This window comes from Suncus etruscus, chromosome 9, assembly GCF_024139225.1.
Source record: "Suncus etruscus isolate mSunEtr1 chromosome 9, mSunEtr1.pri.cur, whole genome shotgun sequence".
Lineage (NCBI taxonomy): Eukaryota > Metazoa > Chordata > Mammalia > Eulipotyphla > Soricidae > Suncus > Suncus etruscus.
The window spans coordinates 82,543,702-82,570,177 of NC_064856.1; the positions used below are offsets into that span (position 1 = coordinate 82,543,702).

The 26,476-nt window shown below is 46.9% G+C and overlaps 1 protein-coding gene across 1 annotated transcript in view; it reads right to left on the minus strand.

The window, feature by feature from the left end:
• The window catches only part of WT1 (WT1 transcription factor), a 53,791-nt gene extending 41,850 nt beyond the window's left edge, over window positions 1-11,941 (minus strand). Inside the window, 6 exon segments of the mRNA XM_049780696.1 lie at window positions 3,991-4,093; window positions 4,652-4,774; window positions 10,381-11,101; window positions 11,103-11,427; window positions 11,548-11,762; window positions 11,846-11,941. Of these exon segments, the coding sequence (XP_049636653.1) occupies window positions 3,991-4,093; window positions 4,652-4,774; window positions 10,381-11,101; window positions 11,103-11,427; window positions 11,548-11,762; window positions 11,846-11,941 (1,583 nt within the window).
• Window positions 11,942-26,476: the final 14,535 nt, after the last annotated feature.

The following is a 26,476-nucleotide window of genomic DNA, read 5'->3' on the forward strand; positions in this document are numbered from 1 at the left end:
CTTGTTCAGTAGAGATTAGATTACTTACTTTCTAGAGTTATCAGAGTTAGTATAACCCCCAAAGAGACACTATTTCAGGACCCAACCTGCAGTAAACAGTGTACATACTAATGAATCCTAGCTGTGCTATTAGGGGCCCATGTTGCCTTCTTTCTCTTATCATTGGATTTCACAGGGTGGGATTCCACATCTTTCAGAATTCTTTGTGATTTATGGGCAAAACTGTCAACTACTTGGGAGGAAGGGGAGAGATGCAGAATGAGCAGAATCAAACACTAATGCCTCCAATAAGTTTATTGAGAGATAGTTTCTATTCACTCCTACCCATATCTATGAATGGCTTTAACGTTCAGTTGTTAAGAAAAGGAGAGAGGGCCCGGAGAGATAGCACAGCGGCGTTTGCCTTGCAAGCAGCCGATCCAGGACCAAAGGTGGTTGGTTCAAATCCCGGTGTCCCATATGGTCCCCCGTGCCTGCCAGGAGCTATTTCTGAGCAGACAGCCAGGAGAAACCTCTGAGCACCGCCGGGTGTGGCCCAAAAACCAAAAGAAAAAAAAAAAAAAAGAAAAGGAGAGAACTGTACAATTCTCTGGAAGAAATAATGTCTTCCAAACAAACTCAAGAGCACACCACACAGGTGCTATCATATACAGACCACTCCTCTGAGCTGAGCTGGGAAGGGAAATTAGATCCCAAGACTGATCTAATTAGATCTTAAGACTGGGGAAACAGGAGCTTTGGGAGGGCCGAGGGAAAATGGCCTGGCAAGATGCAACAAGGAAAATGAAATACAGATAAATAAGTCTTTCCCATTTTCCCAATGTTAGACAGAAAAGGAATAGTTAGGGGGCCAGTACTGAATAGCTGAAATTCAGAAGTTAAACCATGCATTGATTCTAGTCTAGTCCTAATTCCTCTGACTTTTTCTCTTATATTGCATTCACAAAATCCTCTTAAACTCATATAAGAAAACAATATAAGGGTGGTCGTGTTGATATATAGCCCAATTAGAAAACATCCTACAAGGGTCACAAATTCTTTGAGAGGAGATAGAACTGTTTAGGAAATATTCTGTTTGGAAGCAAGGGGCATTTTTTTTCTGACATTCAAATAAAAAAGGAATACCAACTATAGCACTTAGGAGTACAATTTTGCTCCCAGTTCAGGGTGTCCCAAGAAGAACATATTTTCATCTCTTCATCCTCACAGTAAGCATACAAAGACATCTTAAATCTAGTCATTCAGTCACACACAAAATTAAAAAAAAGGCATCCATAAAAGTTATAATAGGTAGAAAAAAAACAATGATAAGCAACTGTTTCTAAAAGATGATTCTGACAATATTGCTGAACACACTATAAGGCATATTTTAAAATGTATGTAAAATCACAATCAATTTTTCCTGGGAGCTGGAACAACAATATAGCAGGTAGGGTGCTTATCTTGCATACAGCAAATCTAAAATCAAACTCCGAGTACCCTATATATGGTCTCCAGAGCCTGACTGGAGTGATCCTTAAGTGCAGAGCCAGGAACGAGTCCTGAGCACCACCAGGTATGGTTCAAAATAATGTTTTAAAAGCCTATCTTGCTTTCATAACTACCACAAATCATGATATACCAAGTCATGATATACATAGGAACTTGGTTGGGAAAAGAGCTGCAAAAAGCCAGGGTTTGGATGCACTTTATTCTTTCTTCCTTGCTGCTCAGTGTCCCTTATGCTTCCTTTCTACTAAGCCCAGGGACTCACCCATTTTACTTGCACTGGCTGCTCCCCAAAAGGTAAGGGAGGGGGCAATCCAACTGTCACAACTCTGCCTGAAAAGCAGGATTACAACCTACTTCCCAATAGGTCAGAGTAGGTCAGAGGACATGGCTCAGTGCTAAGGTCCCCCCAAAAGTGCTCAGGAACTATGCCTCCTGCATGTAAATCATCATCATCAACAACAAAACAGCCTCTTGAATAATTTCCCTGGCCCCACACAGTCCACTAACCACACAAGCAGGGTAGTCTGGGGACAAAATCCTGGATCAGTAGTGGTGTCAAAGCACACGATGAAGCACGACTGGGTTCCAGTAAGGAAGGTAGAATCATTTCATGATCACTTCCCTACTATTTGCGTTGCATTTGACTATTCTCCATAAAAACCAGAATGAGAGCAACAAGCAAAGGAGCGATTGAGTCCTGAGTGAGTCTAAAGTTTATCGATATTTATTAGATAAAAATTAGTTAAGCTGGGCTTCCTGATCATTTTGTTGTTTTGTTTTTGTTTTGTTTTGCTTTGCTTTGCTTTGCTTTTGGGCCACCCCCGGCGATGCTCAGGGGTTCCTCCTGGCTGTCTGCTCAGAAACAGCTCCTGGCAGGCACGGGGGACCATATGGGACACCGGGATTCGAACCAACCACCTTAGGTGCTGGATCGGCTACTTGCAAGGCAAACACCGCTGTGCTATCTCTCCGGGCCCTTCCTAATCATTTTTATCCCAAAACTCTTGTGCACCTCAATGAATAGAAAGGGTGCCTCAGAATCCCAGATGGTCTGTGTAATAAGCTTGGGTCTGAGGTCTGCGGAAGCCTCTCAGGAGCTCCTTCCCCTCCTCCACCTGCAGGCCCGGAGGTCTCCCTGGCGCAGCAGCGGCGCCCCCACCCAATCTCCCCGGGCAGGCGCTTTTCCTTCCTTCATTACCTCATTACCTCCTTCCCTTGACGTCAGCCCCGGGTCCTCTCGAGGAGAGGAGGGAGCCTCGGGATGAGTTTGGGGGCAGTCGGTATCAGGATCCCCGCAGCACCAGGAGTGTGGGGTGGGGGCGATGAGGTCATGCACACCCAATCCCCGGCCTCCGAAGCCCCTTCCCTGCCCCCGCCCCACCTTCCCACCCAGCGCCGGGCCGGGGGGGTGCAAGCCCGGTTACTAAGCAACCCTATCGAGAGACGCGGGATGCCGGCCAAGTTCACCCAAAGTTGAAGAATAAATTTGGGGGAGAGAAGGTGGAGAGTAGAGCGAGAGCCGAGTAAAGGCGCACGAGGCAAAGAGGAAAAAGTAAAAAAAAAAGAGCCTGGAAGGAAAAAGCAGCAGGTTTTTCCACTACCCGGGAACAGGAAAAGGGGCCCCCGCAGGACACTATGCGCCCCCGCAGCTCTCAGCACACGGTGTGGGGGAGGCAGTGCGTGGCCGGCGCAGAGAACAGAAACCACAGGTGCTGCCCCAATGCTTGGGTCTGCACCAAAGGGGTGGTGAAAGGTGTACCCCGAGTGCCCACACAGGAGAGTTTAGCCCTCCAGAAGCCAGCAGGTGGGGAGGGCTTTGAGCGGTGAGAAGTCAAGAGAGGGTGGAACCTGCGTTGAATCTAGCTTTAGCCCACTGCTTTAAGAATTCTTTTATGGGCCCGGAGAGATGGCACAGCGGCATTTGCCTTGCAAGCAGCCCATCCAGCACCTAAGGTGGTTGGTTCGAATCCCGGTGTCCCATATGGTCCCCCGTGCCTGCCAGGAGCTATTTCTGAGCAGACAGCCAGGAGGAACCCCTGAGCACCGCCGGGTGTGGCCCAAAAACCAAAAAAAAAAAAAGAATTCTTTTATCTCTTGCTCCCCCCAACTCCCCCCCCTTTTCTTTTATTTTTGGTTTTGGGGTCACACCCGGCACCGCTCAGGGGTTACTCCTGGCTCTACACTCAAATCGCTCCTGGCAGGCTCAAGGGACCTTATGGGCTGCTGGCATTCGAACCATCGTCCTTCTGCTTGTAAGGCAAACTCCCTACCTTCCTTCATACTATCTCTCCGGCCCATTTGCCTCTTATGAATTCAAAATAAGGCACATAGTTAAGGAGACAAACGCGAACTCAGGTGTGAATCTGAGTTCATTTGCTTTACAGAACCCCGAAGGGCAAAAGGCACCCTCTGCCTCCAGGACTAGCATGAGCCCGTTGGCCCCGCATCGGACGTCCAAGATCCCCTCCAGAGTTCCGGGGGTGCTGAGCCCCTTCCTACCTGCTGTAGGGCGTCCGCAGCAGCAGGGCCTGGCTGCTGGTGCAGCTGTCGGTGGGCGTGTGGCATCCATAAACCGGGGGTGGCACCGAATACTGCTGCTCACCTACAGAGAGCAGGGAAGAGCTGGTGAGCATCTCCCGGGATCAGAGGTGGGAGTGAGTCCGGGAGTGAGAGTCCAGGATGCCAAAGCGTGCAGAGGGGGTTTTGAGTACCTGACGACTTAAGCATCTTCCTCCCTTTATTTGCTCTCTGCAACTATGGCCCAATGACATTGGAGGGGAAAAAAAAGACCCTCTGGGTCTTCGTAGCCTTAGTTTGGAAAGATGTTCTTGGGGTGAAGAGAGGGAAATCGCAATCGTTTCAACTGAGCGAGATCTCCGGCAAATTAATCCTCTTGTGTATGTGTGTTTTGGGGGTCACAACCTTAGTGTTCTGGGTTTACTCCTGGCTTTGCCCTGCGGGATCATATGGGGTGCCTGAGTTGGAACACAGTGCCCGACCTGTTGGACTATCACTACAGTCCCTCGGGCAAATTATATTTAACATTCCCTCCACCCTTTTAAGTGACTTCTCTCCCCAGTCTGCGGTGAGCTGGAAATTCTTAGGGTGATGGGGAAGCTTGGAAGCCTAAGAAGAAGGCCACATCGTCCCACTTGCTTACCCAGCGAGCCCTGCTGGCCCATGGGGTCCTCATGCTTGAAGGAATGGTTGGGGAACTGTGGTGCATGGTGCGAGGGCGTGTGGCCGTAGCTGGGCGTCCCGTCGAAGGTGACCGTGCTGTATCCTAAGGAAGCATTGAGAAAGAAAGGAAATGGGGGGTTAAAACCAGGACCCCAAAGGGGGAGAGCAGGGGCCCTGCCTTCGGGTCCTCTTGTCCTTGGTTACCCCACCCCAACCTTCTGCAGGCTGCTGGAAGGGAAGCCAAGGAATCCAAGCCCCGGTGTGCGCTCGGGACAGGCGGGATCCCCGCCCTTTCCCCATTAAAGCCTCACCTCCATGCGGCTCCCCAAGTTATTTACGTCCCTGTCCGGCTGTGCCTGTGCTCCGAAGGCCGGGCCAGTGAAGGATGAACACCCTCAGCCGCCCGAGCGGCGGAGAAAGTTCCTCTCCCGCCCCCCTAGCCCCCCAAACCCACCTCGCGGCTCTCTCTCCGGGGCCGCGCGGCTGAGCGAAATGAATCGGCTCGGCTGACCCCGCGCTGACTCGCGGCCGTAAATCAGGGGTCTGCGCACCAACTTTCATTAATTACTCGGAGCCAGTTAAAGGGCATGAGCTTGAAACGGGGAGAGTAATTACCCAGTAATGCTATCTGTCTGAGGCTGCGCGACCCGACACCACGGACACCCAAGTCCCTCGGGAAAGGAGGGAAAAATAAAATAAAAGAGGGGGCCCTTCCTGTTGGGCCCACAGCCGCGACCCTGCGTCCTGCTCCTCCCCCTGCAGACCCACCTCGCACCCAGAGGATCAACTCTGACCGCCCCGCGTGGGCGACTTCCTCGCGGGTTGGGCGGGGAAGGTTGTTGCTTTGGGAGGATGCCCGGCGCTGTTTCCCCCCTTTTTTCCTGGATGTGAGCCCCTCAGCCTCAATTTCCCTGCTGAGAAATCTACTAGAGCCATACATACGGGGAGTGAGGGGTAGGGCGTGCAGGTGCTTGGGGATAAAAAGGTTTTAACATTATGGGTTGTGTGTGCATTTGCTTTAAGCTTGTACCCAAACACCACCAGTTTCTGGAATCTGGCCTCCTGAGAAATGCTCTCCCCTCCATGCTTTGAGCTGTGGGAACCCAATATTAACACCTCCCCCGCATTAACCCTCTTCTTTTGGCCTGATTTGGGGTCACAGGCGTTGATGCTCAAAGTTTAATTCTGACTCTGGAGCTCACGGATCACTCCTGGCGATGCTGAAGACCATTAGAGATGCGTAAGACTGAACCGGCTCAATAAGGAGTACAGCCCGACCTCTGTATTGTCACTTTAGACCCCTTCACTTTTATTTTAGTAGGGTCCCCTTCTGCACGGGCTCTAGAGGCCTCAAATTCATGCAATGAGAAAGAGATTTGCCTCTTCAAGTTCACAAGTTCACATCCATCGCATCCCTGTGTAGTCTCTGTGTAGGCCCTAGCCCCACAACCGCTCTCGATATCCACCCCCCCATCCTCAGAAGTGGGGTAAATCTTAAGGGACTCCACCCCATCCTCCAAGGCAGGAAGGAATCAAGTATTTGCAACAAGTGTGCAGGAGGTTTGTGTTGAATAAAATCCTCCCAATTATGAACATGTTAGTAACCGTGGTGTTTAAATAAATTTTTAAGAAAAAATCCTCAATCTCTGAAACAGCACCCTTCCCCTTCTCGACCCCCAAAAAACAAGTCCGGATTCCATCCGCTCACACCAGGGTAGTTCGGTGTGCCTGTAGGGCGACCTTTGACGGGTTCTATACAGCAGGTCCAGTCCCAGGCACTGGTTTTAGCTGCAGGTTGGCATCTCAGAATGCCATCAGCCCCATTATTTCCCGTGACCCCAGAGGCCTCCATTTCTCCCCCTCTAAGTGCTCCAGATAACCCCTTCCAATGTCGCTGGGTGACACCAGACGCCTCTCAAACCTATCCTATCCACCAGCTTACAAACAAAATTTGAGCATGTGCACCCAATTTTACAGAGGCAAGACCTCGAAAGGGCTATGTTTTTGTTGTTTGTTTAAAAATAGGAGAGGATAGAACCGCCACCGAAGAGCAGGGCATGGCTCCCTACTTTTCAGGGAAGCTGCGCCCCAACTTTGTGGGGGGGGGCGGTGGGCAGTTTCCCCGGGGCCCACAACCCCACCGGGGCACTCAGATCCCGATGGGCCAGAGCCTCTCCCCCACCGTTCCTGCAGTCCCCAGCTGGGCAGTGGTGAAAGCGCTGGTTCTGGGGAGGGTTGCTTTTAATTAGGGGCTTATCAGACGCAGGACTGATTAGAGCGCGCGGTCCTCGGGCCTTGCGCTGAGCCGGGCGGGCTGCGGGGGAGGACCAGCTGCTGAGCCGAGGGCCGCAGCGTGTTCAAAGACTCCTTGTATACTGGCCTTTCGGGGGCGGCTCCGGCGGCCAAGGTAGCGTCTTTCCCACGGTTACTCTAAGCTCGGGAAGGGAGTGCAACCTTGACCGCACCAGGCTGCGAGACACGTTCTGCGGTTCCCTCCTCCGCCCGCGGAAACGCAGCTCGGGAAGCGCCCAGCCCGGCCGAGTCTCCAGGGAGCCTAAGGGCTGGAGTGGACAGAGGCCTCAGGCCGGAAGGTGGTCGACCACTGACAATGCTGATTCCGCTGCCCCGCAGGAGAACGGAAAATCTGTTCTCCAAAGAGGGATCCGAGCAGAGAAGCTCCCTGGGTCTTCTGCCAAGTTGGCTTCCCCATCTGATTCTAGGGTGGACTAGTGATGCCAAGGCTGCCTCTTGCTTCAAGGTTCTGGGGATGCCACGCCGGACAAATCATCTTTCTCCTCCCTAAAATCCAATTTTTTAACTCAGGAGTTTGAGAATACCCAAGTTAACGGCTTCCTCTTTTGCCCGGACAAACCTTCCCAAACCTCACACAAAGTTGCAAGAGATTCAGTGCCCACACACAGCCAGCCATTGGCATTCATTCTCAATGGAAGACCAAAATCCTAGCAAAGCAGGTAGCCATAACCATTCTGCATTGACTCCCAACTCTTGTCACTGCCAGAGAGCCGCTGGATGCTTGAATTTCCTCCCACCTCAGGCTGTTCGTTTGCTGTCACCTCCGATGCTCATTAATGTATTAATAGTCAGTCTTCAGAGCCGGGCAGAGATGAGGTGATCAATACATGTTTGCTGAAAGAATGTTTAGAAACTCTGGGGGTTTGGGCCTGTTAATAATGGAAGCTGGGGTGTAAAGGGTGGTATTGGATGGATGTACTTGGGGAACACTGGTGTAGGGAGGTCGACTTTGGTGGTGGAATTGGCCTTGGTTCATTGTCTGAAACGCAACTATGAAGGACTTTGTAAATCAGAATGGTCTTAATAAAATTAAAAAAAAAAAAAGATTCGAGGGCAGCTCTTGACTTGAAATGAGATGTGATGCCTGGGGGTAGAGGGTGAGGAACCACTACATGGCTCTGTGACACTGGATTTTGACTTTGTTTTCCCCAATCTCAGAAATGCTATTGGGAGATGCTAGGAACCCTGAAAATTAGAAGAATAACTTTGCAATCTCTAGGTCTCTGAGTCCACCCTTTGCCAATTCCAGGGCTAAGAACTGCACCTGAGCTCGCCTCAGCTTCCCAGGGATTGTCATCCCTTTACAAACTCGACCCACTTCTAGGCTAATTTTGAGAAAAATCTATGGAGGGAGACTGGAAGTTTGCTACAGAGACTTCACTCTTCACACTTGGGGGGAGGTGCTGTTCACCTGCTTATCCTTCCCATCACCTCCAGTGTTCTCTTTTCTTTTTGACAACATCACTGGTCTAAGCAGAGTTTTCACCTTCAATGTAGCAGCTGCTAAGGACTAATAGCAAATCTTGGTTCCCCAGCCTGATGGGATGTGGGCACTAGGCCTGCCTTGTAGAAGGCTGGACACGGGCTCAAGAAGGCTGGACACAGGGGCTCAAAATAAAGGATAGCGGCCAGGCTTCAGAAAATATTCCAGAATCTGGATGGATTCAAAATAAATGATAGATGACACAGGCCTCTTTTGCATCTCAGGACTTAGGAGAAAATGCCTTCTCTCTGCTTAACACGTCCATATATTCATCACACACCTGCCCACCAGCCTCACCATGTGTGATGCAGCTAACAGTGTGGGCTGCTGTTTGCTGATACTTGAAATTCAAGCAGCGGAAAGTGAACTTCTGTCTCTCTGACAGCAGAATTACAGGACCAAACCTCCACGTTGTCCATCTCTGGTCTTTTCAACTGATAAAACTGAAGTAGGAAGACTCACCAGAGGTCACCCAGAAATGACACTCATGAAGAAGCGGCATACACCTCTGTGATGGGAGGGTAGGACAAGCTGTCTCAGTATCTAATTAGTAAATTCTTAGTTTAGGGTAGAGGGTTCCTTCCACAGGATTGGTTTTGGTTTGTAGTTCTTCACCAAGAGGTGGTTTCTGGAATCCTAGAAGTCGAGGGGTCAGCAGTTTCGGTTTCATCTGGGCTTTTGGGGAGGAGGTAAGATTGGACTGGGGTAGACATAGTCTGGAAATATGTTTTTAGGTATATAGTAAGGGTGACCATGGGAAGAAAGACTTGTACTTCCTTGCCTTGGTGTGAGGGGGCTCAACACCTCCCAGAAACATGCATTCCAGAAACATCTCAGTCCCTACCTAGGCCAGAGTAAACTGTTGTTCCAGGAAACATCCACCATTAGTTTGTAAGCCTTTCCAAAAAATACCGCACAAACCGAACTGGTTAGGTTCTCCAAACCCAGATGTCCGATTAGAATAAATTTAGAAACAAAAGGACAGCTGCTGGGCTGGCTTGTTTCTGCTCTGGTCCCTGAGTAGAGAGTTGTGAGCCAGGGACCAACTTAGGGTGAGAAGACTGTGTCCCTGGAGAGACTGAACACTACGTGCCCATCCTGATTCTAACCTCCCAGAAGTTGCCAAAAGAAAAAGAAGAAATCGAACCCCAATGAAGCCATTGTTAAGCAAGGTGCCGGCACAGGAAGGCTGGTAGGTACCGCACCGCCTCGGTAAACCTGGGCTCTATTAACTTTCCTTGCGTCCCCACGTCTGCAAGCTCATAGTCCCGGGTTCCATCTCTTCTGCAACCGGAGAGATGAGGCTTACGCCACCAAAGACAGGTGTCATGAGCCCGCCGACGCCCACAATTGCCCGAAAGCGGCTATTTCGTCTTGGGCCCGTTCACACTCTCATTCCAGTGCGCCACGATGCTTACAGCGCGTCTAACGCGCGGCGACACCCCAGCAAAGTGGTTGGCTATTACTCAGAACTTTCGAACGTATCGGGAACAGCACGGCCTGCGCTCATCCGTATCCCAAATCTGTCTAAATATCCCAAAAGTTTAATGCCTAATGGCTAGTGGCACGCACCGGGAAGGGAAGCTTAAGCGACAAAACTTTTGCCCCAGACATAACCGAACAAAGCACCGGTTCTCTCCCAACTCCCAAAGGGGTTTGGAAGTCTCGCTATTTTTGAGTCTCTCTGGAACCCAGAGACCCCCAGACGACCTCCCGGCTCAAGCGAACAGCCTTGCTCCTGGCTCTGAAGGATGTCTGGGCGTCTCCTCCCTTTGGGGACTCCGGGGCTGCTGTTTCCTCCACCGTGATGTCCCGGGGGAGACGGCTAGGGTGGAGACGGGGTGTGGGACAGGGGCCGTCACAGAGCGGCACCCACGCGGGCGCGTCGAGGGGCGCTCCCCGGACTTGCTTACCTTGGTTGCGGATAGCGGGCTGGCTCTCCAAGCAGCTGGGCAGATAGGGCGCGTTGGGGAACATCCTGGCCTGGCCGGAGGGCGCCTGGCTGGGCGGAGGAGGACCGAAAGGTCCGTAGCGACAAGCTCCAGCTGTGCCAGTGAACTGGCCCGAGAAGTGGACGGTGAAGGCGCTCAAGCACTGCTCCTCATGGGGCTCCGCGCCGCCCCAGCTCGGCTCCTGTTTGATGAAGGAGTGAGGCGGCGGCGGCGGAGGAGGAGGCGGCGGCGGGGCCGGCGGGGGCGCAGGGGCGCCCAGAGAACCGTAAGCCGAAGCCCCGGGGGGCGCGAAGTCTAGCACCGGTGCCCATTGCGCAGCGCCGCTCACCGGCAGGGCGCAGCCGCCGCCGCCTCCCAGCGTGGGGACCGGGGGCAGCAGCGCGTTCAGATCCCGCACGTCGGAGCCCATCTGCTGCGACTCAGCCACCGACGGCCCTCGGCTCCTCCGGCCCGGCAGACGCTCGACGCTCGGCTCGATCGCACCCAACTTGGCCCAGATGCTCCCCGAAGGGCCGCGGAGCCCCGGCTGCTGCTGCTGCTCTGGCTGCTGCTGCTCTGGCTGCGGGAAGCAGCCAGGCCCGGAGCGGCACGTCGGCGAAGACGCCGGCTCCGGGACACACGTGGGAGCAGCGGGCTCCAGCGGCAGGAAGAAGTCCAGGATCGCGGCGAGGAGGCAGCTGGGGGCCCCCCGGCGCCCCGGCTGCTGTCCGGGCTCTGGGTGAGTGCGTGGGGGAATGAGTGGGAGGGTGGGCGGGAAGGGAAAGGGGGGAGCCGACAGGCAGGCGGTCGGGTGGCGAGGACCCCGGGTGTGGGCCCTGCCCTGAACTCCTTACCCCGGCTGCCTGGCTGCCCTCCGCTTCCCAAAGCTCAAATAAGAGGGGCCGGCGGTGGTGGCGGAGGAGGAGGAGGAGCCAAGGAGTGTCGGCCGTTCCATTCACACCGCGGCCCCAACCCGACCCAGCTGGGGCGCACGCGGCACGGGCGGGGGTGGGAGGGGGCCGCCCTAGCCTCGGGTGCGGGGGAGCGGGCCCGAGGGAGCGTCCCACTAGGAGACACCCTCATCTATCCGCCTTGTGTTCCCAGCTGGCTTGGGGGTGGGGTGGGGGACCCCCAACTCCTCCCCCCCACCTCCCCATCTTGACTTTAGCAAGTGTGGGAGACTGGGGGGAACTGGCCCGTGGCTTGAGGTGAGCGGAAATTGTCCCGGGTCGAGGGTGGGGGTGAGATCTCACTAGTGGGTTAGAGACAGGGACTGGGGGAGCTCCTGCGGGGGTGGGAACCTCAGTGCCCCCTCCTCCGAGATTTCCAATAGGCAGGTTCCCTAACTCCGCACTCTCATGGCTCTATGGTCAAGGGGGGTTTACTGGAGAGAGGGATGAGTTCCCGTGAATAGACTTAAGACATGGGCCAGGCAAATGCAGGCTACTGGAGGGGCTGCATCGATTATCATAAACAATTGCGGTTCCTTGGGGAAAGGTTTGCGCTCTGTTTTGCGCTGACCTAAACCTGTAGCCTCGGGCATTTAACTTCCTTCCAGGTGAGAAGTTTCTAGTGTCTTGGCTGTGAAGTGGGATAAACAACGGCTAGTTTTGAGGAGGAGAGAAAACACAGAAATGCCCAAAAACTCCCCCCCCCCCCCCATAGTCCTGGAGACTAGTTAAGCGCCTGGGGTAGGTGATGAGATGTGTGTGCCCAGTCCGAGGGCAGGGGCCACCCGTTGAGTGTTCGGAAGTTACGATTTCACGTTGTGACCAATTAGATGGGCCGAGGAGTCACCGTGGTCAGCGTGGTCCGTGGACCACAGCCCCGCGCACCTCTGGGACACTACGCGCCTGGCAAGGTCAGATTAAACTCTTGCCTTCACCCAACATCCCAAGCAGGTGTGTCTGGATTTAGTTTTTCGGTTCTTCCAAAGTAGTCAAGGGCTTTCGGGGAAACGGACCCTAGACCAAGAGAAGCACAGGGGAGACTAACTGGGGTACAGTTTCAGGGATGCGTGGAAACTCCCAGGAGAGCCTAAGAGGTAGTAGCGACCACGCAATCTGGCTGAGGAGTATGGGCCTCCCGCACCCGGGAGACCTAGAGATCCAGCAACCTGGCTCACAACTTTACAGCCAAACCCAGGCAAAAGAACTGGAATGCCACACCGAACGAAACGGAGCCTTTTCAAGAGCTTGTCTTGGCCTACATCTCAAACTTGGTTTTAGTTTATTTACACCGAGTATAGGAAGCAGTTGTGAACCCTGTTTGTGGATCCAGAGCATGTGTGTGGGGTCAGAACCGACAATTATCTTTTGGGGTCTCTTATCACACAGATACTGGAGTCCCTGAGAATAAAACACGGGCAACTGCTTGCTTCCTCCGGCCACCTTCGTGGCTCAGCACACATTCCTACTGCACGTTGAGCACTTGGCTTCTCCAAAGCTTCTCCACTCCGAAGTTTTTTCTTTATAAAGAAAAATAAAAAAGCCAGCCTGCCTCTTCCTCCTCTGCTCTCTGGGTCTCTCCCGCTGTCGCACGTCGGGCCCCACAACCTGCAACGCTGCGGGCCGGGCAGAAAGATTTGGCAGAGAGCGTACGCATTTTGTCTTTTTGGTGGCCAAAAGCCAGGCGACACCAAAACTCTCAGGACACCGCCCTTTATAGGACTCAGATAGTTTTCCACTTCTTACTTGTATTCGCTCTTGATTGTAGGAAAAAAGCATTTTTCCTAACTCACAAGCGCTCTAGGAGGAGAAGCTTTTCCGAAAAGCCAAGAATTGCCATTCCAAACGAAAAGATGTAGATTATTTCTTGTTTGCTCTCCTCTTGGGAGAGGGAGAGAAGTGTTTGATGCAGGGTGATTGCGAGCTTTGTTGTTGGAATCCCCGGTGTCAAAGGCTTTTCCCCCCTGTGTGTGTGGGAGGGTGGTGGTGAGCTAATGTAGAACTCCTCTACCTTCCTCCTTCTGTTGTCCGAGAATACTGGAGGAAGGGAAGGACAGTAGTACAACCCTCTATTTCAAACTGGGGAAGGGGGAGCTTGGCCCTGACCTCTTTGTGGATAAGGAGGTGACCACGCCAGCGATGTTCAAGTCTCCCAAGGTCGTGGTCTTAAGACTGTAGACTTTCCACCCGGCCCCTGGGTCAAGTTTATGCTGGGTTATCCAGGGAGGCGGCTCCCCAACCCGGTTGAATTTAGACATGTCTAGCAGGATCAATTCCCTCTTCTTCCTGCAAACATGCGGTCCTAACCTGACTGACTGCTTCCTTCGGTTACCCCCATCTCATCCCCTTCCCTTGCCGGTTGGCACCTAGGCTTGTGGCACAAGAGATCTGGTTAGAATGACTAATGGACAGTGCTGAAAATCCAGCCTCCCCGCCCCTCTTTCTGCGGAGGACTCTTGAGAAGAGCAGATTGGAGTCAAAGGCTGGTTAGGAGCAAGGGCTAGGTCGATGTCAGAACATGAAGTCGAGCCAGCGCGTCGCCTGCAGCTGTGCAACCCCCTCGAAGCCTTCCTAGCCTCTTGGCGCCTCGGGGTTCCTCTTGGTCAGACAGGATAACGGGATGCTAGCGCCCACGTCCTGGTGTGTCGACAATTAGACGGGTGTGATGGCTGATAAACTCATAAACGTTGTGCATGCGGCTACTATTGTGTGTCGAGGTCACGTAGCAAGTGAGTGGCAAAGCCGCACTGAATGAAGCACAGGTCTTTCAGCTTCTAATTCCTAATTTTAACCTCCGGAAAGGAAGGAGCAAGACAGAGAGATGGGAATATCCCCCACAAGTATGTACATTAGTAAAGCAGCATTCTGATCTGGAAGGTAACCTTAATGGTCCCATGGCTCAAAATTCCCAGGAATGCCAATGAGGAGGACCTCTTCCCCTCCTCGGACCCAGTTCCCACACAAGCAGATTCCAATGTAGCCAGTTGCATTTCTCTGAGAGCCGAACAGAGAGTCTCGCAAAGTCTCGGCTCCAAGGATCAGAGTGAACTCCCAACTGCACTCCTGGCATCTCCCTGGGCTTCTGCGATCTCTCAAGGGCTGGGGCCACTAGCCCGCGCCCGGGACGATGGAGTAGCTAGGAGAACAAGCGCTCCGAAGCAACCAGTCCAGCTGCAGCGTTCGGAGCTGCAGAGCTCCACGCGTCAGACCCGCTGCTCCTCCTTCCCTCGCGGACTCCAACGCTTAGCAATCTACCCCCACATCCCACCCCCGCTGACCGATGGACAGGGGCTAAGACTAGCTTCAAGCCCAACTTCATTTCTTTGACCACTCCAACTTCATTTCTTTGAATCACACTAATAAAATTAAAATACTAATAAAAGTGAGGGATTTTCTCTTACAGCTCACCTCCCTCCCCCGTCTTCCTCTGTTTATTTGAAAGGAACTTTTTGGCCAATTTTCTCATCTGCGGTTCAAACTCAGTTCTTTGCCTCGGCTTGGGGAATCTCGGGACCTCTCCGCGCTGTGTAAAAACTTTCCCGCTCCCCAGGATGCAGTGCCTGGAAAAGCCAGGATTACCCTTCTGGTCTGATGCCACTCTGAGATGGTCCCCGAGCGCCCAGAGTCTCCAGTGAAAGGATTCCGCAGCGCTGCCTCTATTATTGTACCGTAAATCTTTTTAAATTCTGGAACTAATTATATAGAGGATATGTCTCAATTTGTTCTGCATTAATGCCACTGAGGGGATGGAGGCCGGGCCGTGGCCAGCGCAGATACATAGGCCCATGAAATTGATGAACTGAGAGTTGCTTCCAGTGCTGAGCGCACCATCTGGAATTCCAGTCTGAGGTTACAATTAGAACTCCTGACCCCAGATTCAACTTTGCAAACAACAAGGAAAAAATGGGGAACAGAAAAAAAGAGGGAGGGGAAACCCAATTTATTCTGCACCTGTAAAAAAAAAAAACCAATCTTAAAATATTTTCTAGCGTAAAGGATTCTAGCCAAGTATCTCTTTTGTATTTTTAACGTATAAAGTGCAATGGCAAAGATTTTATAGACTGGATTTTTATTATGTTTTCTTTCCCTCTATTTTGTATATTTGACATAATAGTCAGTTTTTCTTTAATTAGGATTTAACGACAAAAAGTCAAAATACTCTTAAGTAAATTGGTTTGCTAAAACTCACATTTGTGAATCTATCCTTAAGAAACTAACTTCACCTAAAAAAATCTGTCTCCGGGCCCGGAGAGATAGCACAGCGGTGTTTGCCTTGCAAGCAGCCGATCCAGGACCAAAGGTGGTTGGTTCGAATCCCGGTGTCCCATATGGTCCCCCGTGCCTGCCAGGAGCAATTTCTGAGCAGACAGCCAGGAGTAACCCCTGAGCAACGCCGGGTGTGGCCCAAAAAAAAAAAAATCTGTCTCCAAGAGCTGTTCCTCCTGTTATTCCTCCACTCTATTAGCAGAGGTTTGTGTTTGTGTTGCAACTTTGTTTTCGAGATCAATTTCCTCTTTTCTTTAGTAACACACAGCTTTATTTCCTTCCACTCTGACACCCTAAACAAAACGAAGGACCAGCCAATACCAGGGAATCTGTTAAATTTATTAGCATAAGTGCTTAGGCAAACCGAGATATAAATCATTCAGATGTATTGAGCCATAAAGTATCTCACTGAAGTCAGCCCTTCCTGGCGTATAAATATTCAGATAAAAGAGATGGTGGAGTGATAATACCATGGGTAGGTGCTTGCCTTGCATTCAGTCAACCCGGGGTTCAATCCCTGGTATCCCATGTGGTTCCCTGAGCCTGATTCCTGAGCACTGAGCTAAGACTAAGCCTTGAGCACTGCTGAGTGTATGTCCTCCTCAAAAGAAAGGTATCAAATATATTTTAAATGGAATGTATGTTGTAAAAAATATCTACATTTTATGTTTGGAATATTGGGCTAATGTAAGGGCAAGGAAGGGACTGGTCTTTTAGCCCCGCAGTGATTAAAAAGACATTAGTAACAGAAGAAAAAATTCAATTTTCACTTGCAATATTCAGTAGACAGTGCCTTTTAATATACAGAAGTATCATTGACGAAAAGCAGAATAAGGGAAGAATTCTGAGAGCAAAAGGTATATTATCTTTTTAAAATACATATTTTAAACATTCTGGTTACAAGGTTGTTAATAGTTTTTTTTTTTCCACAGATAAAGTTGTTCATGATTGGGCTACAGTCATACAATGTATAACAACCTTCACCAGTGCGCATTTCCTGCCACCAATGTCAACAGTTTCCCTCTCACCCTCCCTGATGCCCTTTTTCTTCTCACCCATCCTTTCCAGCCTGCCTCAGGGGCAGGCATTTTACTTCTCTCTTTCTCTCTCTCTCTTTCTCTCTTTTATTCCTTCTCTCCCTCACCCCATTGTTCCCTCCCATCAAAGGACGATTTAGCTTAAATCTATGTATATATACATGTGCATATATATTTCCCAAAAGGCTGTGGCTCTTCAGGCAGCTAAGCGATGTGCCATTTATAAAGAGTCACCTGGGCTGTCCTTTGAGAACCCGGATGTGCAGCTGGCCAACAGGGCCAGGAGGGGCAGTTACTAAAGGTGGATTAAAGGTGGACTGAAAGGAGAAGGTGGGGGAGTGAGGAAGGGGAATTGCCAGAATTCCTAAACAGAGCTTCACCTAGACAAAAATCAGGCCAAATCTTGCAATGTCTTAAAATCCCATAATTACAGTTCCCCTGAAAGTCATTGCTTTTTAGAATATTCTTTGCCTTTTAGAAATGATCCTGGGGATTTTTTTAATCAAGTAATCTGTCAGAAAAAGGGCATATCTCCTTTCCCCACACCCATGTCCCTCTTCAGGGCCATCTTTATGCTTTCTATTCCATTCACTCAAAGTGCAACAACTATTTATTGCCCTGTCTAGTATGCCATGTGTGGCATGGCAGAGCCTGGGACTACATTAGGATCAAGAATTCTAACCTGCTCTCACAGAGCTTATGTTCTAGTAGGAATGACAGATAAATGACTAGCAGCCAAGTCAGAATATTTCAGATCGTTTAAAAAGGAGCAAGACCTTGAGTGAGACTGACAGAGGTGAGATGGAAATGGGAGCAATGTCATTTTTTGACTTATTTTCATTTTCTATGCACAAAAGCAGATTTTAAAGATGCCCAGTAAATATACTGCTCTGCCATTTGGATGCAGGAGAGTTCGAAGGGTTTGGAATGTTGGTCTGGGTAAACTTCTGCTTCGTAAGCAGCTGGGCTTTATGATATCAACAGGGCAGCTGTTTTGATAGAGCTAAATAAATGTCAAGCTGGTTGAGTGAAATTCACCTCAGCTCTGAAAGGTATGAATTCTCTTCAAGATAAAAGCAGCAACAGCACCTCTTAGAACTAGATGGGCAAGGCATGTAAATTGTCTTGTGCCTGGGATGCACTCAGAAATGGCTAATTTTTTTTATATAGAGAGAGGTTCTATTTTTTATTGTTTCTAATTAATTGATGCATTCTGGACAGTATCAATAGCATGGCTGAAGAAAAGATAGCATTTTTGCTCTTGTTGAGTCAAAGAGAAAGCCAGTAAGCAATAACCTTGAAGAAAATTGAAATTATTTTGTCTTTCATCCAGATCCAAAAATAAGAAATTTTGTTTCAGAATTCTAGTCAGAGACCTTCTCAATGCTCATGTCAGCTTGAAAAATTGAGGATTGGATTTTAGGGGTGTTCCTTGCTCCAAAAAAAAAAAAAGAAAAAGAAAAAAGAAAGAATTCCAGGTTATTAAAAGTGCTAGGTATCAAATCTTCTCTTGGCCAATAACTGTGACCTTGGGGAATGACGTTAAGTTTTCAGGACCCTTGTTTATAAAACTAGCATGATAATAAATGTGAAACAAAGCATATAGAGTGATTCGCTAATTCAAAGCTCTCAGTTCCACCAGGAGGATCTGAATGGAGGAAATGTTGGAAGTGCTGGTAAACATCACTTGATTGTCTTTCTCTGTAAAGTGGAAGAGTATTTTTCACCTAGGACTCTTGTGTAAGATACATAAATGTAAGTAGTGCCACTACTGTTCCATAGGCTGCTGGCCTTCCTGGGCTCAAAGCTGAGCCTTGTTTTCACATTTCTAATTTTTTCTTCTATAAGTAGAGGACAGTAGAAAGACCAGACTTGGGGATCTGATATTTACATCTTCCTCTGCTTCTTGTTTTTGTCCATCACTTTTGGGTAACTTCTGTATTCTTTGTTGTGATAATTTTTGTAACTATTGAATGAGGCTATAACCTTCAAGACACTTGTTTTTGTTTTTCTTCTTAAACAATAACCTAATAACATATAAAATGCCTACAAGGTGCCTCACATATAGTATGAAATAAATTATAATTATTAAAATTTCAGTTTGTCAATCAGAAAATGTCAACTGGCTTCAAAACAACATCAGCCAGCCCAAACCTGAATTATGTTGTGTGATTTTGAGCACACACAAAATTAAAACCCTACTTTTTAATTTTAAAATTATTCCTAACTCAATGAAATCTCATTTTTTAATATATGGAAGCATTAACAATGAGTTTCTCTAATTATGAAAGATTTTGCACTACATTTTCCTTGAATAATCCAGTATGTATCAAAGATGTTGGTAATTTACGCTTGTCAAAGTAAGCAGGAAACTTTTCAGCCAATGAAGAGAAAAAGCATTTTGACTCTCTTCCTGAAGTTGCCACATCACATTTATTAATAGCTTTGTAAACAGGCTTAAACATAGTATCAGCTTGCTGCTGAAGACGTTACAAAAGTTTATGAGAAGTTGCTTAGAAAAAACAAGTCATTAGATATCTGATACTAGTCAATACTGCCTGTATTCCAACTCTCAGTAAATCACAAAACAAATGAGTAATCTGTTGTGATCAGTGTTCCAGATCTTTCTCTTATTAGTATAAAATATATTTAAAGAAAGTCCAAGAGCCTAAATAAAAAATTTCCCCAGAGATAATAAATATTATCTAATCTGTAAGTTATAAGTGACTACTTAAGTACAACTTTTGATGTCCTATTTAGTGCAAAAATATGTTTTTAATTATCCCAAGCCTGGAACTTAAATAACTATTCCATTATATTTGCGTATTTGTAGAGTGACACTACGTTTAGATTTGCCCATAACAACCTCTGTTTAAATGAATTATTAATTGCTCTTTTACTCTCAAAGTTCTTTTGGGTTTGTAAGTTTCAGAGGAATTGTATTTATTCATTTGGGGGGCATATCTGACATGCTGAGGAGACTCAGTAGTGCACAGGGGACCATGTTATGCTGGGATTTACTTTTATTTCTATAAAAGTTGTCAGAAAATAGCGACTTCAATTGTAATATTTTAATGTTTAAAAAGATGCAGAGACATTCTTATTTTGATGACTTCTCATTTCAGTCAAAGACCATAATATTAAAACTTCAGTTCTATAAAGCTTTTTCTTTCTTTTTCTTTTTCGCAGTAGGGAGCAGGTACACCTTAAGGTTCTGAGGAAATATTGTCTGTGTCTTTGGAATGTTAGGAGTGACCCTTGGCAGTGCTCAGAGGACCATTTGTGGTGCCAAGGATTAAAATGAGTTGGTTGCATGCAATGCAGTCACCTTAACCCTATACTTTTTCTCTGGTCCCTCTATAAAGCTTTTTTCTAAGAGCAAAAATCCAATAATTTAATTTTTTTATATTTTCTTATTTATATTTTGAGGGTCTGGCTTGATTAACCTAATGTACCCAGAAAATCCTCTATTCATTAGTAGTTTTGAGCTAGATACTGACAAAAGTTTGCTTGTTTTCCAAATCTATGATATGAGCTGGGGAGAGTCCTTGGGGCAGGGTTTTTTTTTTAAATGATTTTTGCCTTCCCCTCTCCTGGGAACATCTGGCAGTACCTAGAGACAGTTGACACAACTCAGTAGGGATAGGAAATTGGCCTTTAGTGGGTAGAGGTTAGGAAGGCTGCTAAATATTCTTCATTGCACAGGTAGGTCCCCCCACCAAAGAAAACAATAATAATTCACCCTTAGCTATCAATAGCTTGAAGTTAAGAAGCATTTACCTAGGGTGTTGCTTACCTAGGATGTTTACGTAGGGTATTGTTTAGTAGATGAAGAGATGATTCGTTTCTAGTGGGAATAAAAAGCAAAAAGCTTTCAGAGAAAGGACCTGGAGATAAATCCCTATTCCACCAGTCCTGGAGGTTGCCCCTTCCCAGGCTCAAGAAATGGCAGGAAAATAGGCCAAAACTATAGCACAGCAAGTAAGGCATTTGCCATGCACAAGGCCAACCTAGGTTCTATCCTTGGCATCCTATCAGCCCCCCAAGAACCACCATGGGTAATCCTACATGCAGAGCCAGGGGTAATCCCTGAGCATGACTGGATGTGGCCCCGAAACAAAACAAACTAACTACAAAGAAATGACAGAAATAGAGGTGTATAAGTGAGAAGTAGAAAGTAATACAGTTGCCATCCAGGGAGGGAATTTGAGGAGCTATTTTACAGGGGCTAGGCTTAAGGAGTTAAGGGGTTAAGGTTTAAGGGGTTAAGGTTTAAAGGACTGCATACTACCAACCCCAGTTCAATCTCCAGTACCACATATAGTCTCCTGAGCACCCCAGGAGAGATCATGAGCACAGAACCAGGAGTAAGCCATGAATACAGTTGGATGTGGCCCAATCCACCCCAAAGAGGGCAAATCCATGTGGAACATGTAGAAAAAATAGAAAAACAAAGTACACACAAATTTAAGCCAAAGTATTTCTGTTCTTATGTTATGCTCTGAGATCCCTAAATGTAGCTAGTATTTTATAAAACCACACAAATCAAAGGCAGCATAAACTTTAATGTTCAGAAGGATCATCTTTCAAATACCATCTTGTGGTGTATATATATGGAGAGGCATGTAATTTACTTCCTCTCTCCCACATTTTTTTACCGCTTACATATTCCTTGTGACTCAGTTTTATATCTCGTCAAATTAAAAATGGGTTCTTAAAAATGCCTCCTATCAAGGCACAGAAAACGCTGAACCATCACTGTCATTAATAGAACATTTTAGGAATCATTGCAAAGAAATATTCTTCTAACCCAATTCACTGTCTTGCTGCAGATTATACTTTTCTTTTCTTATTCTTATTTTTATTTTTATTATTTTTGGTTTTGGGGCCACACCCAGTGGTGCTCAGGGGTTGCTCCTGGCTATTTGCTCAGAAATAGCTCCTGGCAGGTATGGGGGACCATATGGGAAGGGATTCGAACCAACCACCTTAGGTCCTGGATTGGCTGCTTGCAAGGCAAACTCCGGCCCCAGATTATACTTTTCTTGACTAATGGAATATACTATGTGAGAAAGGACTACAGAGCGAGGTCCATAGATATAAGCCATTTCACCCTTAAAGTTCATCCAGGAGTGGGGACAGGACCCTTATCACCATGTTGACATGTTTACTTCTGCAGAAGGAAAATATTGCTGTTTCTCAGTGTGTTTGTTCAGTCCATTCACTTGCCTGGAGACATACATTTTCTTCTTTCCTTTGATGATTTGCAAATAAATTAGCATGATCCACTAAGGTCTGCCAACATCTATGCATTGTTAGAGAAACCTGAGAAGTTGGGAAAAATGACTGCAATGTTTCATATCCCAATACTGTCTTCTTAAGGACTAAAATAAATAGCATCAGATAGTTTATATACCTGACATATTTATTGCTGCAACCCCGCTGAGCACTTACCATGGTCATGTGTTCTCACACATTGATTTCACAAATTGTGTTTTGAAAGAAGTCCGGGAATTGCGGGCCAAAGAAACAAGATGTTATCTTTTGGAAGGGATAAGCCCACTCTAATGGAAGAGGGTAATCCATTCTGAGGTTTGGAAAGCCAGTGTCCTCCAGGGGGTGTGATAAATCCACAGGATCTGAATCCAGGATTTTGCACTGGGACCTTGAAGTCAGCAGGCATAATTTAGTCTGTTCCAAATAAACACAGTGTGTCACTATTATTATTGGATAAGCATGAACATCTGTTAGGACAATTTCCTCCTATTTCCTAAAGGCAATTATATTCACTGAACACAGTTTTAATTTCGCCTTTCACATATGGATCTAAAATGAGAATATAATATCAAAGATGTTTCTCTATGATCTGTCCTTGAAAATTAGATTTGAAGGAAAAAATTTCACCTGCTCTGCTCAAATGGCTCACAGGCTTGTAGAAGCCCATGGAGACTCTAGTTCCCTTCTGAATTCTGTCACAGAACTCTTTCCAAAGGATGAGAATAGCTGAGACAGCTGGGCTTCTTTGTTCAAAAAGAAAATGTTGTCCATACTTAAAGTAATTATTTGAGGCAAGAGGAATCTAACCATTATTATTATTATTATTATTATTATTATTTTTTGGTTTTTGGGCCACACCCGGTAACGCTCAGGGGTTACTCCTGGCTATGTGCTCAGAAGTTGCTCCTGGCTTGGGGGACCATATGGGACACCGAGGGATTGAACCGCGGTCCGTCCAAGGCTAGCGCAGGCAAGGCAGGCACCTTACCTTTAGCGCCACCACCCGGCCCCCAAATCTAACCATTATTTAGTGAACATTCCTCACCATTTCCTGTTTAGATACAATATGATGCCTTCTTGGTATCACCCAGTTCACAGGGGGCTCCATAAAATGACTAGATTTGAAGGTGTTGTTAGATTATAGCCACATAGGACCTGAAGGGACATCTTCTCAGATAATAGTTACCTAAGATTACACAGCTAGTTGAAATATAAAATATGTAATATGAAATACTTTATTGTATACAGGAAATCACAGGCCTGTGGGAGGGGAGGCCAGTTTTATGTAGCACCACTCACTTATTTGTATTTGCTAAGTATCTGTTTCAAGGCTGGCAACTGAACTAGAAATACAGTCTTTCCTTAAGGCTGATTTTTCTATATTATTTAGTTACAAAGTAAGAAGAGGCAGTCACTGCTCTAAGAAGTGTCCTTACAACACTCACTTGTACCAAAATTTTTTCAACCATTCTCTAGTAAACAGGAAAACTATTGGCTACTTCATTATGTTTTACAAGGGAGACCTCCTGAGGTGAGCCAACAAATAATCATAATGTTGTTGGAATTAAGAAAACAGTAATTTCTGGAAAGCTTACAAAGGAAAATATCCAAGATGCTGACATCTTTTTACTTGAATTAGTCAGTGTTGCCTGGTTGAAGTATAGTAGCAAGGATACCCCAAGGGGGAGCTCTTCTGATTTGAAACAAAATTGAAATCATTCACTGATCAAATGCAAGTACAAGACAAGCCTTTCAGATCAGAACTACATTGAGAAATACAGTCAAAGGAAGATAACCAGAAAGCCACAAGAAAACCATGAATCCCCACCAGCCTAGTTTTGTTGTATTTTTTTTTTCTATTTAAAGTTGATGGAAACCTGACAGTATTTGGGATTGGGTGGGAGTTACACAGAATGTAAACATAACAGACTGACCAAAGACTAAGTTCTAAGATAGAAAACAAATTAAAACCAAAAAAGATTTTCTCCTGTGATGACTCCCAAAGGACCTGAAAAGCATTTCAAATGTGTCCAGTAAGGCATTAAACATAATTATCCCAGAGAGCAATCACTCCCTTACTCGTTTGAAAGTATTTTTGTCTACAAATAAGAGAAGTGTTCTAAATTGCCTCCTTGGCTTACTTTAAAAGGTCTCTAGAACAAAAGTACTTTGGGTGACCCCAGGATACCTGGCAGCAGTAACCAAAGATGTGGATGAGACTAGAAAGATAAACAGATGATTCACTGTTTGATGTCAGACCTAAAATATTGCATAATTAAATCAAATAAAATACTGAAACAGAAGAAAAAAAAAGGAGAATCCCATCAGGAAAATGAGTCAGCTTATTTAAGAGAATGTTAAACAATTTTTAAGGCATATTATAAAACCACACTTATGGAGGCTAGAGAGATAGTACAGTGGGTAGAGTTTTTGCCTTGCCTGGATTCAGTCTCCATGACTCTATATATAGTTCCCCAAACCTCACTAGGAGTAATCTTTTAGTGAAGATCCTGGAATAAACCTTAAGCACAACTATGTGTGACACCCCCCCCCCCCCAAAAAAAAATCTCTTATGCTCCCCAGATCATTCTGTGAGGTAACTTTAAGTCATTAGAATTAACTTCCCTCCTCTCATCCCTATTTCTCCTCTGCCTTCTCTTATTGAGTGCTAGACTGTATCACACATACTCTCTCCTTTTCATAACAATCTTCTCTTCATTAGAGGTTATTATCACAACTTTGAAACGAGGACACAGATGTTGGGAGGTCTTGATCGGCTGTCGCTAGCATTCGCAGCCAGAACAGTTGTTTTTTTGTTTTGTTTTGTTTTTGTTTTTGGGCCACACCCAGCGGTGTTCAGGGGCTACTCCTGGCTGTCTGCTCAGAAATAGCTTCTGGCAGGCACGAGGGACAATATGGGACACCGGGATTCGAACCAACCACCTTTGGTCCTGGATCGGCTGCTTGCAAGGCAAATGCGGCTGTGCTATCTCTACCGGCCCAGCAGTTGTTATTTTATATGGCATAAAATCTGAATTCTGGAAGGAAGTGAAGTAAATAAACGTTGGAGATCTACTTTTGTTGGGGATCTATGACACTACTCTGGCAAAGCATATCCTCAAATTAGATTTACTCTTGAGCCTAAGAAAAATGAAGTTGTTTTTGTGGCAGAATCGGTTTCCACCAAAAAGTGTGAACTGAAGTCTGACCCACCCACCTCCTGCTTGTGTCAAGTTGTCATACCCTACTTTACACAATGGCACATCCTTGAATTTAGTTTTGTGTTGTTGCTATTGTTGTTGTTAAAGTGAATAATAGTGTAGAGTGAGTGATGTAAGGGAGTTAAAAAATTAATGTACTGTTTCAAGGACTCCTAAGGTGATTCCCCCCCCCTCTGAAGTATTCTTCCTCCCTCCTCTACCTTCTTTCCTCCTTTCTTCTCTTCCTATTCTCCCAAATTCAAATTCAAAATCAAATTTGAATTTTCATTTGCCAGGATTGAATAGAAAGTAGAGACAGGGGCCGAAGAGATAGCCTGGAGATAGGGTGTTTGCCTTGTATGCAGAAAGACAGTGGTTCAAATCCCATCCCATATGGTTTCCTGAGCCTGCCAGGAGCGATTTCTGAACATAGTGCCAGGAGTAACCCCTGAACGCTGCCGGGTGTGACCCCCCCCAAAAAAATCAAAAACCAAAAAAAAAAAATTAAAAAGTAGAGACAAAATGCATTACACCAATATTGTATACAAATAATAAAAAGGGACTCTATAGAAAGTAAAAGAGCTCTTTTAATTATTTTTGGGGTGGGAGAGTTGGGCCACATCAATGATATTGGGGGCGAGAGGAGAGGCTGCTGCATACTCTGTGCTCATTTGTTGCTCCTGGCAGGTACTGGGGACCATGTAGCACATGTGTAGCACAACTCACTCAAATGTGAGTTGATTACATTCAAGACAAGCACTTTAACCCTATTCTTTCTCTCCAGCCCTTCTCTTCCAGTTTTTAACAAGGCAGATGTCAGAAGATCTTAGAAAATAAATGATTTCTGGTGCCAGAATGATAGTACAGTAGGTAGGCTACTTGCCGTGGGTCTACCTGGGTTTGATTTCCAGTATCCCATATGGTCCCCTGAGCTTTGCCAGGTATGATCCCTGAGTGCAGAGCCAGGAGTAAAATCTGAGTACCATTGGGTGTGACATTCCCCTACAAAACCCAATAAATCACAACAGATGACTTTATAGGCACATGGTGGCACTTCTCACATATGTCAACAACTCTGTCAGAGTTGAATTTCTGCAGCCCCTCTATTGGTAAGTGATAAGAATTCACTGTCCCAGATAGGAAGTCATTTGCTCAAACACAGAAACAGTTCTGTATGGCAGAGTGCTTTAGGAAGTTAGCCATGGATCCAATTTGGATAGTAGGTCTTACCAGAGATATCTCTGGGATGCAATCTCCCCTTTACTCCTGGAGGAAGCACTAAAATAATGAATTAAGGACTATGGGTGGAAATTGGAGCCAGCTGTCTGAGAATTGTCCTAATATGATGAAT